This window comes from Eulemur rufifrons, chromosome 19, assembly GCF_041146395.1.
Source record: "Eulemur rufifrons isolate Redbay chromosome 19, OSU_ERuf_1, whole genome shotgun sequence".
Classification (NCBI taxonomy): Eukaryota; Metazoa; Chordata; class Mammalia; order Primates; family Lemuridae; genus Eulemur; species Eulemur rufifrons.
This window is the reverse complement of record NC_091001.1, coordinates 66,250,225-66,266,312: the sequence shown is the minus strand read 5'-3', so window position 1 is coordinate 66,266,312 and position 16,088 is coordinate 66,250,225. Positions and strand designations below refer to the sequence as shown.

At 35.8% G+C, this 16,088-nt stretch overlaps 1 protein-coding gene across 1 annotated transcript in view; it reads right to left on the bottom strand.

The window, feature by feature from the left end:
• WDPCP (WD repeat containing planar cell polarity effector) overlaps positions 1–16,088 on the bottom strand; it is a 318,395-nt gene that overhangs the window by 175,408 nt on the left and 126,899 nt on the right. The window contains exons 12-13 of the mRNA XM_069493874.1: positions 10,801–11,410; positions 1,284–1,472 (exon numbers count right to left, since the gene is read on the bottom strand). Of these exons, the coding sequence (XP_069349975.1) occupies positions 1,284–1,472; positions 10,801–11,410 (799 nt within the window). The remainder of the gene's footprint in view (positions 1–1,283; positions 1,473–10,800; positions 11,411–16,088) is intronic.

Here is a 16,088-nt window from a genome sequence, read left to right as displayed (position 1 = left end):
TCAGGCAGCAATATTTTTAATACCTTATACACTAAAATCTTGGAGTTATACTTTTGTTTTTAACACACATTCACTGAGTACCTACTGGCGGCCAAGCACGGTCATAGGCATTTTTCTTATTGTAGAAATACTGGAATTTCCATAAATAAGTTTGGACTACCTCCAAAATCACACTCAATTAATATTAAATAAATATTGTGGGCCTACTGTAACTTGTGCCAAGACTCATGATACAGACTTCCTGGAAGGAGCATGTTCTTACTGATTATTCTTCTCTAAAATTACTAAAAGGAAGGTTACCTACAGAATTCTTCCAAACAACTTATTTTGGAAATGTAATAAATTAGAATAAGAAAATCTGTAAAAATACAGGGAAAATAGTAGGAAAGAAAAATTTCCCCAGTAAGACCTTTTGACATACTGCCTATTTTCCTTATCTTATAAATTACCTAGGGACAGTTTCTCACTGGCCATGATTTCTCACCATTAATGTCATTGCTTACCACAAATATGTAAAATGAAGATGCAAATGTTAGAATGTTCAGGTGCATTTTACATTAAGTAAATAACTAATAAAAAATACTAGATAATTGGCAAATATAAAGATTTATTTCAGTGTATGTGACACATCTTTTTTTACTTTTTTTTTTTTTTAAATAGCATTTTACTTCTCTTTTGACAATAAACATCCGACATTTGTATGGGCAAAATTACTTACTAAGCCAAGGCAGGGAAATCCAAGCAAGCAAAAGGGAAGGGGTATCAGAACTACAAGTGAGAAGAATGGAAACAAGAAGGAGGAGCAGCTTGGGCTACAATTGACACATACAAAAAGAGTGAGTGTTAAGAACTATTATCTGGACAGAGGACTTGGGTGTGAGAAAAAAATACTGATGTCTAAGTTGAGGAGGGGTAAGGACCTTTGTTTGGGGCCCTTTGTCTACCAGACCTCAGAGAGTACGTGAAATTCTTGATGAAAGTTTGAAATCTGAGCATGTTCCATACATGAGCTTAGACTGAACTGTACAATGACTGCATTGTGAGTTCTAACATAAGCATATACAGAAAAGTTGTTCTTTATGTTGACAAATACTATATGGTAAGTCCCATATGGGAGCAATTATTTGACATCTGATCCTTTCAGTTTTAATAGAGAATTAACATTTTTGTCTTTTAATCTCTCACAGCGTTAAGTCAAGAACATCCTCAAAATATAAGTGACTCAATAATGTGTATTTCATGTACATATAAAACCCATTTATGAAATATATTTCAAGTCTGACCTTCTGTCTCTGGAGTGAGCTTTTGTCTGAGAAGATGGTTTACAATAGCGCTCATGCTGAGAAAGCACTGGGGGCCCAGAGTGTCCCAGTTCATGCTGCTCAGGATGTTTATCGCCTCATAGATCTCATCACAGTGAATGTGCTGGAAGATGATGTCTACTGGGCCCAGCTGTCCTTGAGTGAAGATACCTGTCACAAAACATATATGACCAGGTAAATCTTTTAAGATAAAAAGTAAAATAACCGAGAGTTAACTTTTCCATAAACAAAAAACCAGTAATCATTTCTTGCATAAGTGCTGGAAATGTGGGCCTGATACCCTTCTCAACTAAAATTTGCTGTATCTTGGTACAAAAGACTAACATTTGTTCACCTTTTTATAAAAGAAAATTCACTTTTAATCTTAGAGGACCAAGAGCATAAAACAAAGGTGTGGGGGAGGCATTCTGTTCTGGTTTTATGGTCTTTTAAATATGGCTGATCTCATTTGAAACTAACAACTTCTGTGTATTAAATGACAATAAGTACTAGGGATTTTAAGCAGGGTTTTTTCTGTTTTGTTTTGTTTTTTAATCCTTTAAAAATGGCTGGCTATAAAATCTTTTCTTCAGCCAAAGTTTACTGATATAAGCATGTCTACAAAAACTTCTCAGTACAAATAACCATAAAAGTAAATGAGAAAATACAACTGAAATTACTTTGTAAGCTATAAAGTATTATAAAATATTACTGTAATTCTTCTATTTAGTACTATCATCATCATCACCTTCATCATTATTTAACTGGAATAGTTACAGGCTTCAGGATTTTAAAAAACATATTAATTCATGAGAAAGATGCTAAAATTCTTCATACTAACTTCAAGCCACATCAAAATGAATACTTGTGCTATATCTAACAGGACTGAACATGACAGGGAATCTAGGGAATTGCCCTGACTATACTAAGCAGTAAAACTTTACTATTCCTTTTGTGTTGGTAGAATCAAAGAATGTGACGGTCCAAAAGCCTTCATGAGCCGCAGTCAAGCCCTGGAAGTCCTCATAAATCAGGGTGGCTCCCTGGCAGTAGATATTAACGCATAGAAACTTTGCAGGAAACCAAAAATATCTCACTCTATCTATACCCCAAGCAACACTTCTGGTGGCAAGAGAAAGAACTGATCTATTGAGAAGAAAAGCTAACATATAATCATAATCAAATAGTTCAAATGTGATAAAGAGAAAAATCTTAAAAAGCAACCATAGGAAAAAAAGACACAGGATATACACAGAAACCAACATATAAATGATTGCAGATTCTGCATGTGAAATTATGTAAGGCAGAAAGAAACAACAAGATATTTTTTAAGTGCTGAAAGATAAAAATAAATTAACCTAGAATTCTAAATCCTTATAATAAAGGGTCCAAAACTCACAAAGAAACATACCAATCCTTAAATGTATCTAATAACAGAGCTCTGAAATAAAAAAGCAGAAACTGACAGAAGTAGGAGAAAAAGTCAAATCTATAATTATAGTTGGAGATTTCAGCACTTTTTTCTCCCTAATCAAGATAGCATATAAGCAGAAAATCAATAAAAATAGGAAATACTTGAAAAACATTATCAATAAATATGACCTAATTGACATTTATAAAACACTTCCCCCAACAACAGCAGAATACACATTCTTTTTAAGCGCACATATAACATTAGCCAAGACAGAGCATATTGTGGGTAATAAAAACAAGCCTCAATATATTTAAAAGTTTTGAAATCATACAGAGTAGGGTTTCTGACCACAATGGAATTAAATTAGATATCAATAACGTAAGAGTATCTGGAAAATACCAAAATATTTAGAAGTTAAGCAACATTCTTCTAAATAACCTACAGGTAAAGGAAACTTATCACAAAATATATTAGAAAACACTTTGAATTAAATTAAAATAATATAACACATCAAAATTTGTGAGTATAGCTATAGCAGTGCTTAGAGGAAAATTTCTAGCTTTAAATGTTTTAATTAGAAAAGAAGAAGAGAAAAAAAAAAGAAAAGAAGAAAGGTCTAAAATCAACAATCCAGTCTTCCATATTAAGAACCTAGGGAGGCTGGGCGTAGTGGCTCATGTCTGTAATCCTAGCACTCTGGGAGGCCAAGGTGGGAGGATCGTTTGAGCTCAGGATCAGGAGTTCGAGACCAGCCTGAGCAAGAGCGAGACCTCGTCTCTACTAAAAATAGAAAGAAATTAGCCAAACAACTAAAAATATATAGAAAAAATTAGCCAGGCATGGTGGCACATGCCTGTAGTCCCAGCTACTCGGGAGGCTGAGGCAAGAGGATCACTTGAGCCCAGGAGTTTGAGGTTGCTGTGAGCTAGGCTGACGCCATGGCACTCTAGCCCAGGTAATAGAGTGAGACTTTGTCTAAAAAAAAAAAGAACCTAGGGAAAGAAGAGCAAATTAGACCCAAAGTAAATAGAATGAAGGAAATAGTAAAGATAATAAACAGGAAATAAACAAAAAGTACAGAAAATCAATGAACTCAAAAGCTGGTTATTTGAAAAGATCAGTAAAATTGGCAAGCCTCTGCCTAAACTGAGAAAAAAAAGAAAGATGTCCAATTACCAATATCAAGAGTAATCACTACAGAACTATAGACAATTAAAAATGAGTAATATGAGTTTAACTTTTTACAAATAAATATAACTTGAATGAAATGGATTCCTTGAAAGACCCAAACTATCAAAGCTCACTCAGAAAGGAATAGATAATGTGAATGACCTATATTATCTACATTTTAAGTTACTGTTAAAAAACCTTTACATACCCACATACGCGTGCACACACACACACACATATGCATGCACACACATATACATGCAGCCTTCATGTCCAGATGCCTTCATTGGTGAATTATATCAAATATAAAAAGAAAAAATAATAAAGCTGGGTGTGGTGGTGCATGCCTGTAGTCCCAGCTACTAAGGATCGCTTAAGCCCAGGAGTTTGAATCCAGCCTGGGCAACATAGCAAGGCTGTCTCTAAAAAATAAATACATAATTTAAAAAAGATGAAATAATATAAACTCTACACAATCTAAAATATAATAGGAGGGAACACTTCCCATTTCGTGAAGTTAGCATAACAGACACCAAAAATAACAAATAAAAGAAAAAGAAATCTATGAATCAATATTCCCCATAAACAAATACAAAAACCCTTAACAAAATATTAGCCAATCCAGCAATGTATTAAAAAGATAATACATTATGAACAAGTGAGATTTATCCCACAAAGGCAAGGTCATTTAAACATCTGAAAGCCAATCAATGTAATTCACCTTACAATGAGAAAAAAGGAGAAAAAAACATATAATCATTTCAATTTATGCAGAAAAAGCACTTGAAAAAATTCAGCATCCACTCAAGGTAATATATCTTAGCAGACTAGAAGTGGAAGGAGACTTCCTCAACCTAACAACATGAAAGACTGAATGCTTTCCACCTAAGATTGGAAACAAAGCAAGGCTGTCCTCTCATACCATTTCTATTTAATACTGTACTAGATGTCTTAGCTAGTGTAAAAAGGGAAGAAAATGAAACAAAAGGCATACAAGTGGAATGAGAAGATGTAAAACCATTTTTAATCCAGTTGTCATGATCATCTATGTAGAAAATCCTAAGGAATCTACAAAAAAGTTATAACTAAGAATGAGTTTAAGAGGGTTGCAGGACACATGGTCAATATTTTTAACATTTATTTCTATATAATCCCAATGAACATTTTAAAAGTATATATAAAAATATTACTTACAATACAAAAATACTTAGAGATAGAAGCAAACAAATAATCTAATTAAATTTGGGCAAAAGATTTGAAGATACACTTCACCAAAGAAGATATGTGGCAAATAAGCACATGTAAAGATACTTAAGTCCAATAGACATGAGGGAAATGCCAATTAACACCACTACACACTCGCTAGAATGGCTAAAATAAAAAAGACCATTAATGTCAAGTGTTAGTGAGGATGTGGGACAACTGGAACTCCCATAAATTGTTGATGTATGTGCTAAATGTACAATTACTTTAAAAACACTTTCTTCTAAATTTAAGCATATACTTAGCATATGGCCCAACTATTGTTTACTCCTAGGTTTTTCCCAAGAGAAATGAAAATATGTGTTCATACAAGGACTTATACATGAAAGTACACAGTACTTTTAGTCATATTAGCTTAACCTGGAAACAACCCAAATGTCCATCAGTGTGTGAAATGATAAAAAAAAAATTGTGGTATATAATGGAATTCCATATAATGGAATATTACTCAGTAATATAAAGAAAAAAATTATAGATACACACACTCATATGGAATAATATCCCACAGAATAATGCTGAGTGAAAATACCAAGACACAAAAAAGCACCTACTATATGATCCCATTTCTATGAAATTCTAGAAAAAGCAAATCTAATCAATAAGAACTGAAAATAGATCAACACTCATCAGCTTTGAGAGGTGGGAATTAACTGCAAACGGCCTTGAGAGAATTTTTTGTGGTGATGGAAATGTTCTATGTCTTGGTTGTGGTGGTAATCATAAGGGGATACACATTTGTCAAAACTCATTGAACTGTGCACTTAAAATAGATGTATTTCATTTCTGTAAACTGTGCCTCATTAAATTTGATTTAAAAATCCATCATCACTCTAATTTGAAGAAAGAATACTATCTGAAGTAACAGTTCATTTCAAATGACATGAGACCCAATTTTAAGATGACTAGGCATCTAACAAAGTATCTGACATTTCTTTCCAGCAGTAAATTACCAATTACCACTTAGGTAAAGTATAAAAATATTGAAATAACTCATTAAAAGTAACCCCTTTGGGAAAAAACTCTTTTGAAGAAAATATATTTCTTACAAAATTTCTAAGAGAAAAATCATACTAGTTTTTTAGAAAGGGTGACAGACATTTACACACACGTCACCTGTGGTTTTTAAAATTCTGTGAGAGGGAGGATGTTAGTTTAATTATCTCTTGTTTAACATTACCACTTACACATTTAACCTTTTCCCAACTTTGCAGGCTCTATGAGGGAACTGTGGGGACACTCCAGGCAGATGGACTACTGTCAATGTCATCATGGAAGGAGTGAGCGTAAGAGCACAAGCCATGGCTGGGAAGCTACACAAGTGTAGCACAGCTGGGGAGATGATACTCAAGTCAAAAACAGAGCTTATTAACCACTGCAGTCTTTCAAACTAGAGAATCCATGACCAAATCTGCACTGTTAGAAAGGTCACTTGGATGGCACTCGGGATTAACTGAGGAGCAGGATGAGAAGACTGGAAGACAGAACAGTACCGGTGGAGGGCCTCTGCTTGATCATGATAAAGTAGAGAAAGTCTAGATTAGAGCAATGACAGCGAGGCTGAACTGAATTAGATGTTTTTGACAGTATTTAGAAGGCAGAGTTGATGGAATTTGGTCACTGATTAGATATGGCCTTAGTGGGGAGAGAGGGAGAATTCTAGAATGACTTTTGACTTTATGTTCCATCTGAATAATTATACCATCCACCAAGATGAAGAATACTGAGGAAAAGCAGGTTTGGGGATAGAGACGATGACTTCATGTCTGCTCATAATGAGTCTGAGGCACTTGTGTACATCCAGGGGAAAGTATCCAGCAAGCCAGGTGAATTATGTGGATGTGGAGTCAGGAGTGGTCTGGGCTAGAGTCAGAGACAGGATAACTAAATTAAAAACATACTTGCAATCTGTACAAAATGAGATATGAGCTAAAAATGGAACCCTGGAGAGCCCCAACATTTTCACAAGTAGGCAGAAGAGTATAAAAAAGTGATGGAAAGTTGCATTCAAGGTCACAAAGGGTAAGTACGATGAGAGTTCCATGACTGTTGACATGGTCAGCAACCATCAAATGCTGAAAAGTCATAAAGCAACATAAGAGAAATATATGTGTCAAGTATAAAGTCACTGGTGCCTTTCCCAAGAGCAGTCCATGAGAACACTGAAGAGAGAACACAGTGCTCTGAGGAGTAAGAATTGAAGAAGCAGAGAAGACAGTGCTCACTATTATTTCAATTAGTTTGGCTATCAAAGGAAGGTGAACATTTGATTAATAACAAAGGGGAAACAATTTTAAGGAACAGTTTTGTTGGTTTTTATGGTGTGGCTCCGGCCTACTTATCTGCTGACATAGCAAGATTAATGGGATGGGGAGGGTGACAAAGTAAAGGTGTCAAAGGGAATGTTACAGGATCCACGGTGGAAGCAGTGGTGGAACTACTCTTGGACAGAAAGCAGGGCTTCTTTTTCACTGAATTGAAAGGGAAAGACTCCAGTCCATATATTTAACAGATGAGTGGTTGGGTGGGTAGGTGGGGGTGGTGGTAAGGAGTAGATAAACTTAATGAAGTGCCAATTAAAAGGTGAGAGCCTCTGGTGAGAGGATAGGAAGCTATGTGAATTTAAAGAGAGTAGTGAAGGTTGGAAAAGGTACTGATGAGAACGGAAGAGCTTTAATATCTCAGTAGTATAATTAGGGTCTCTTTTTAAAATTAATGTCAGTCTATGTATGTGGAAATATGTGATAATTGTCATATAAAGAAATTCTGAATACATACTGCTTTAGATAAAACAATATGTCTTGGCTTCCATATGGGAATATGCCACCTCTAGTTGCCTCTTGAAGAAGACATAATCTTTGAATTCTTCTAATAACAGTGGTGATAGCCTTTTAATGCCCAACACATTTCTGCAGTCATTCTAAGGATTAAGAATGGAAGCTCTAGCCTTGAAGCAGTTTTCCTTCAATGTTATACTAACTGACCTAATCTAAGAGTGAAACTCCAAATATCTTAGCATATTGGCAGTAGCCACCGCTACGTTTACATATGACAGCTTTCTATTTTAAACTACGATCTATGATCTATCTTTACAATTTTAAATTGTAAGCTACACCTTTCATGTCAAATTTTCCAAAGGCTTGCATAACAAGCATCTGAAAAAAAATCTCATAAATGCTCCCTAGTGGGGAAACTGCACATGCAACTACCTGTTTATATATGCAGTAACTTGAATTATACATGAAAATTCCACATGGATGCCCAGAATCAGCACTGTGTTAATTCAAGAAGTATATTAATTTTTTTGGATGTATTTAGTAGCAGATCATAAGAAAAATCTGTTCTTTAAACTGAGTTTTCTTTAAAAAAATCTGCTAGTTGGAATCTTCTATTTCAAGGAATCTACTCTTCCCAGGAAAAATAATTTGTAATAAATATTAATCTTATAATACATTAAAAACGAAAAAAACTTTTAAAAATCCTTGGAAATTCCATGTTTAGATCTTTTAAAGAGTCTATAAGACCGTATAATTTCTCTATCCTATAAAACTTAAAAGTCATATTGAAGACAAAATTTAAATGATAAATGTCAGTTGAAAAGTTATCACCTTTTCATTTGAATGCTTACTTCTATAGAATAATTCTCTTCCAAGAGACTTTGTTGGGGAAAAAGAGGTGACAGCCAACTCATTGCCTAATTGATTTAGGAACAGTGCCCAGGGAGACAGTCCAATTAAGTTTACAAGCTGGCAATTAGCAGGAAGCCCTCTAAATCCCTACAATGAGAGCCTGTTTACTTTAGTAAGAAGGCAAATGTGCTAGAGATAGGAAGAGAAAGCTGTGCTTTTTGCAAAGCTGTTTTGAGTAGGCCCACAGGGAGGGCTGAAGAAAAGCTAGGTGTATGTGGGCGGACAGCCTTCTGTTTGACAGGTAACTGAGTAATTCAGAGGGTGAAAAGGAGAGACTGAGAGAGAGAGAGACTGAGAAAGAGAGAGAGAGAGAGTATGTGTGCGTGTGTGTGTTTTAACAGACATGCAAAACATCAAACATCCACTTTAATTAGTGTTGTGTATGGAGACATACAACTGTTAAACATGTAGTTAGGCAAAGAATAACTGGATTATCTCATAATAAATGAGATTCCAAACATTTTTTTCTTGACAATATTAACATTATGAATAGATTTAGCTGCATTTTATTATGTGGAAAAAACACAGACCTCACATCATATGCCTTGTATCTTTCAGGTTAATCAAGTCATTTTCACTAGATTTATTTAATGTGTTCAATTTCAGAGATAAGTAGATCCATTTTTTTAAAAAGTAAATTGAAAGCTATTTAACAAATATTACAACATCTTTAAAAATTTAACTTTGTACCACAGAGCCAAATCTTGTAGCAGCGGTCCCCAATCTTTTTGGCACCAGGGACCGGTTTCATCGAAGACAATTTTTCCACAGACTGAGGGGGTGGAGGGGGATGGTTTTGGGATGATTTAAGTGCATTACATTTATTGTGCAGTCAAACCTCTCTGCTAATGATAATCTGTATTTGCAGCTGCTCCCCAGCACTAGCATTACCGCCTCAGCTCCACCTCAGATCATGAGGCACTAGATTCTCATAAGGAACATGCAACCTAGATCCCTCACATGTATGGTTTACAATAGGGTTTGTACTCCTATGAGAATCTAATGCCACCACTGATCTGACAGAAGGTGGAGCTTATGCAGTGATAGCAGTGATACGAGCCATGGGGAGCAGCTGTAAATACAGATGAAGCTTCACTGGCTCACCCATGGCTCACCTCCTGCTGTGTGGCCCAGTTCCTAACAGGCCACAGTCTGGTACTGGTGCCAGGGGTTGGGGACTGAAGCTGTAAGGGGTTTCAAAATGTATTCACATTTCTGTGTTCTCAAGTAGACATAATATACGTTAATTAAAATTTGTTTTTTTAAACCTAAGGTTCTCACAAGAAAGTTAAACTACAGAAAACTACCTGAAGTGTATCATATATTTCAGGGCATAACTGTTAAAGCAAAACTACAAAAGGCAAATGAATCATCAAAATAAAATTTCACTTCAAGGTCTCTTGGTTGAAATGGATTACATTAACATCATTTTGATATATTGATAAATCCTTTTGAATACTTTTATTCAAAAGGGAAACAAAAACAAAAAGTTATACAAATATCTTTAGCAATTTCTAAATAAACATCTGTTTTTTTTATACTTGCTTCACACAATTCCAATCTGGAAAGCAATAGACACCAATAACCTAATTTTTATAGAAAAAGTATTACATTCCTACAACACAGAATTATTCAACGGACATAGTAAGTACTTTTTAAATATTCACATATTCTTTAGTAGGACAGTTTATTTTAGAGAGTATCAAATGTGAAAGTTAAGACTTTTTAAACATCATGATTGACAATTAGTGCAATTTCCAAATTCTTAAATATCTAACATTCCTTTGAAAGTTAGAAAATGATACACAAAACATTTTTAAGAAAACCATATGAAATGTTTGAAAGGCAAACATATTCATGGGAAGACCAAAAGAAAAATCTGTATTCCAAGAATAGTTTTATTGCCTTAATTATGTCAGCATCATAAACACTTTTATTTACTTACTCATCAACTTCCTTGACTTACCAAGTTTAAACAAAAGCACACCCAAAGGTCCTCTGTCAAACCTGAGGAAGAGGAGATCACAGATGTCACCACTTTCAGGCTTCTGTGAAACAACCTGAGGAGCTCTCCACTGCATTTGAACAAGACTGCTGGGAACATCAAAGAACTTATTGAACTGCAGAGTCTCCCTGGGTAAGCGGTCTTCAGCCAAGAGCTGGATGTTAATAGGAGAGAGAGCCATATCAAAAATTTGCAGCTCCCCTTGGTTGCTGCCAACTAGCAGAATGGCGCCACTTGGGTGGCAGCTTATTAATGAAGGCAAAAGTTCAGCCTGAGCTAAGAGAGTCACTCTACGGTGAGTTTCATAAAGAATTACTGAAGAATCTTGACAGCCCAGAATTAGTTTGTCTTCAGTAACATTCCTGCAGCAGCTGATGGCCTTTGATTTTAGTGGTATTCTGGTGACTGACACACACTGGATTTTGTTCCAAACACATTCATAGATGCAGCTGTCAGCCATGGGCTCTTTGTCTACACTAATGGAGCGCTCCACTGTGAACACCTGATAAGGCTGTTTGGTGCCAAAGCAAACATCCAGTGGGTCCCATTCTGTGCGGACAGAACTCAGAACCTGTAAGAAATATACCAAGTACATTCAGATAGACCTGGATTTTTCTTCAGCTGTCATTCATAGGCAGGCATATCACTCCAATTCAGAAACCTATTAAAGACCATCAATTACTACCTTAAACATCAGCAACATATAAATATATAATAGTACATATAGCAATCTAGCTCATATAGAGCACATATACAAATATATGTAGCACAGCTGTAGGAATTAAACTATAAGTTTTAAACTTTAACACTTTGTTTTGAAAAGCCCATAAATCACTTAAATATGTCCCACAATATATAAAAACTAATATGGTCAGGTTTTGGTAAAATAACATGGTTAGCAGAACATCTAAAAAAGAAGTTAGAAACAATGAATAAAAGACTTTAAACAATTAGTTAATCTCTCTCTACCCATCACCCTTTCGATTCTGAAATTGCTGGCAAATTACTTACCAGAAATATATTTCTAATTAGTAGGTCTGTATAGGCAAAAAAAAAAAAAAAAAAAAAAAACCATAAAAACTTCAGAACCCTGTTAACAGTCTTATAGAAATATTTTACTATCAGAAAGGATATGAAGGATTGCTAAGTAGACAAATGATCAATAGAAATAATACAATGTACTGTTTTTTTAAATTTTTAAAAATTAAGACCTAGTAAATACTGTTGACCCTAGAACAACATGGGTTTGAACTGTACGGGTCCACTTGTGGTGAATTTTTTTCAACCAAACATGGATTGAAAATACAGTATTCCCAGGATGTGAAACCTGAGTATACAGAGGGTTAGTTTTTGTACTCTGTTCTACAGGGCCCAGTATGTGCAGATTTTGGTGTATGAGTGGAAGTGGGGAGAGAGTGTCCTGGAATCAATCTCCTGAAGGTACCAATGAATGACTATAATATGATTTGACTGGGATATGATTTGTCAATACTGGTGAATTAAAATTTAAAAAGTATCTTTGGTGTAGAAAGGAAAGGCTACCTACCTATAAGAAACACCAAAGCAGAACACTGAAATAAAACAACACAGGCCATTCCCTTTATTCATGTGTAAATGATGACAAGCCAAGAACCAGGAGAATGGTATTAAAGAGGATACTCTAATGCTTACTTTGTCAAAAACCTCAGAGACCTAGAAACATTAAATAACACACATCTACACGTGACAAAATTTTATAGAACTATACATACACAAAAAGTGTGCATGTACAATCTGATGAAATCCAACTAAATTCTGTACCCGAGTTTAATAGTATTGTACCAAGGTCATTTTCCTGTATTTGATGATGTATTGCAGTAATGTAAGATATTATCACTGGGAGAAAGTGGGGGGAAAGTACACAAAGAGCATTCACTGTACTATTTTGGCAATTTCTTATGAGTCAAGCTATTTTAAAATTAAAAGTTGGGTTTTGGGGTTTTTTTTTTTTAGAAAAGCACATACAGGTATATTACAGAGTGCTGGACTGGGGAGAGGAAGAGAAGTTGATGAGACTTTTTAAAAAAAATCCATACTATACATCATCACCAAATTAATCTTCCTAAATTAAATGCTTTTGCTTTAACCTCCCCCGCCGTGTTCAAACCCTTCAATGGCTACCCACAGACTAATGAGTTAATTTTTTATTCCCTTGCCTGGAATACAAAATCCTGTAGGACTTACAACCAACTCCCTCCCTCCCTCATACCCTTTTTCCTGCTCTCATTTTCTTTTTGTCCAGTAAATATTTGAGTATGAGCTATGTGCCAGGCACTGGTCTGGGGATACAACAATAAGTAAATCCCCTCCCTCAGGGAACATACACTAGTAGGGAAGAAAAAGTAGTATCTTTTCCTCACCCATCACAAGGTTCATAGCTGACATCCCTAAAGCAAAAGACAGATTAACAAGAAAAAAGCATAACAAGTTTAACCGAAGTTTTACATGACATGGAAGCTTTCAGAAATGAAGAGCCAAAGACCCAGGGAAAACTGTCTATTTTATGTTGAGATGTGATGAAGAATGGACAGTCCTGTAGAAGTGTGACTGGACAAAAACCAGGTATGACCTAATGGTACTGAGGGGAACTCAGCAAGGCCTGTTTGTTCAGATTTTTCTCTGTATCTCCGTGTCTTCATTCATTTCCTCTAGGTATATAGGGCAGGAGACTTGTCACATAAATGTCTTATGACCTACTTTCAGGGATGAGAATACTTCAGGTCAGAGAATACTTTTCATGGCCTCAGGGAAGAAAATTAGGGGAAGGTTAGGGAAAGATAAAGAGAAGATCAGAGAGATATTTCTGCTTCTTTGGTTTTCTTAGTTTCCTTGAGCTTAAAATACTCAGTATGCCAAGGTGCCATATTTTGGGGTGGCATTTCCTGTATCCCATCACACCCTAATAGCAAAATACAATAATTAACAAGTAAACATATATAGATGTTCTATATATGTACTTCCTAAGTACCGTGAAGTAAAATAAAGCAAAGTAAGGGGAGTGTGGAGTAGCTGGAGTGGGGAGGAAGGATTGTGACATAGAGGTCAGGACAGGCCTCTGTGATAAAGGTGGCCTGAAAGAGGAGTGAGCCATGTGGTCAGGAGGGAGAAGAGAGCTTTAGGCAGAGGAAAAGGGCCCTGAAGTATAAGCCCTATTGGCCAGATCAAGGAGACCAATATGGCTAGAGAAGTGGGAACAAGGAAGAGAGTCTGGGGAATAGGAAATCAGAATTGGGAGGCAGAGGAGAATACTGTATAGTAGCCTGTAGGCCAACAGGGACTCTGACTTTTTCTCTAAATGAGATGAGAAGCTATAAGTTTTGAACAAAGGAGGAACATGAGCTGACTTACAAATTCTTGTGTTATCTCCTACAGTTTCTCAAACAGCACTCAGATTTCAAACAGCACTCAGATTTCAAACTGCCCCATATTTTCTCTGCTCTATAACTTCACTCACATCCTTTGCCTGAAATCTATATCCTTCACCCACAGAGACTCAGTTTTTCCTACCAACCACACTTACATACATACTAGACCAAAAGTATCCCAGTTTCTTGGATTCCTTCCAGCTGGGTGGCATCCTTCCTTCCTTTCATTCTACCTCTATATCCCCTTTCCAGCCCCAACTTGGCCAATGCCTCTCTTGTGACATTTGGCCTTCTATTTGCTTCTAATGATTAGTCACATGTTCTCTTTTTCACTTTAGGCTTAAAAAAATAAACTGTCTCATGTATTTTATACTTTTTTGTACCTGTGTAACAACCAGCCAAAAGCTATGCTTGTAGTAAGTATGCAATAAACTTCTTTTAACTATGAATTTTTGAAAAAGCCATTATAATGCTGGCTGCAATATCACACTTCCAGAAAGCTTAAAGTTTTGTAAAGGAAAGCTTAGGGCAGATTATTGAGAGGCCAGGTGATGTTGAGTAGAGCCTGCACTCACACAGGGGCAGCCTAAAACGGAAGGGCCCAGCCAGAAGGCAGTCTTGGCCTAGAAAAGATTAGGCTCAAGGTCCAGGGAGAAGGGTCCCAGGCTTCCTTGTTTCCAAAAGTTTGTGAGACCTTCTTTAAGAGGCCCAGTAGATTCACCAAGAGAAAGGGGTAAAAAGCGGAGTAAGAGCATGGACTCCATGCACCCCTGTCCCCAGCTGCCAATCCCAGATTACTCTAAAAAGCTAGCCAAGATCAAGAGGATCACTAGCTGTGTTCTCAACTGTCCACATGATTATCTATGGCTGATACTCACTTACGAGAGGAAAATGTCCTGCATGGCATAATTAAAGATACCATAGAAGTTTAAAGATTAAAAAACACTTGAGTGTGCATAAGTTTCCATAAAGAGTAATCCCACCAATAATAACAGTAATAAGAAAATAGGGTACTGTGCCAATAAACCTTCATAAAATTTCTTATTTAATCTTTTCAATACTCCAAAGTTAGGTATCTACATTCTACAATCTACATTCTACAGATAAGGAAAATGAGGGTCAGAGAGATGGTATAAGTTTTCCTAGGTCCCAAAGTTAGTAAGTGATAGAGTTGCGGTTTGAATCCAGGTCTGTCTAACACTAAAAACCAAGGTGTCCACAGGACACGCTGTCTGGCAAGCGCAGGTGATTAATAAGTTTACATGACCATATCAGCTTTTCCTTTGTGTGATCAGAGAGAGGGAATGAGAATGGGAGGGCATTGGGAAACTTAAGTGTGGAGGAGGGATTTCCACAGAGGAAAGAAGAGTGAGAAAACAGTGAAGGGGCTAAAGAGACAAATTATGCAAATGACAATGGAGCCTGTTACCTTGGGGTAGGAAAGAAAGAAGCTTGTGCTGAGCTGTTTTTGCCAAGTAGTTAATAATATAGGCAACTTTGTTTTGCATGATTGAAGAAGTTTGGAAGGGGAAATTCTTAATAAGCTGACTTCTTTTAAAGATGCTTCATTATTAGTTTGATTTATGCTGAAAATAAAGAGAATGCTTTGTAAATGTAAATGGAAAAACATCACTAAAATGAACCAAATAAAAACGAAATTATCTCCTCAAAAAAAAATTACACAAATACAAAATATTATTGTTAGTTTTGCATCTGTTTATATAGAACATAAAAAAGAAAACTAAGTTTCTTCTATGATATTGCATGGAGCCTTTCAAAATATGATATTAAGAACAGACAGGGTCAAGTTTATATGACTCTTATAATGATATGACATTAGCATTA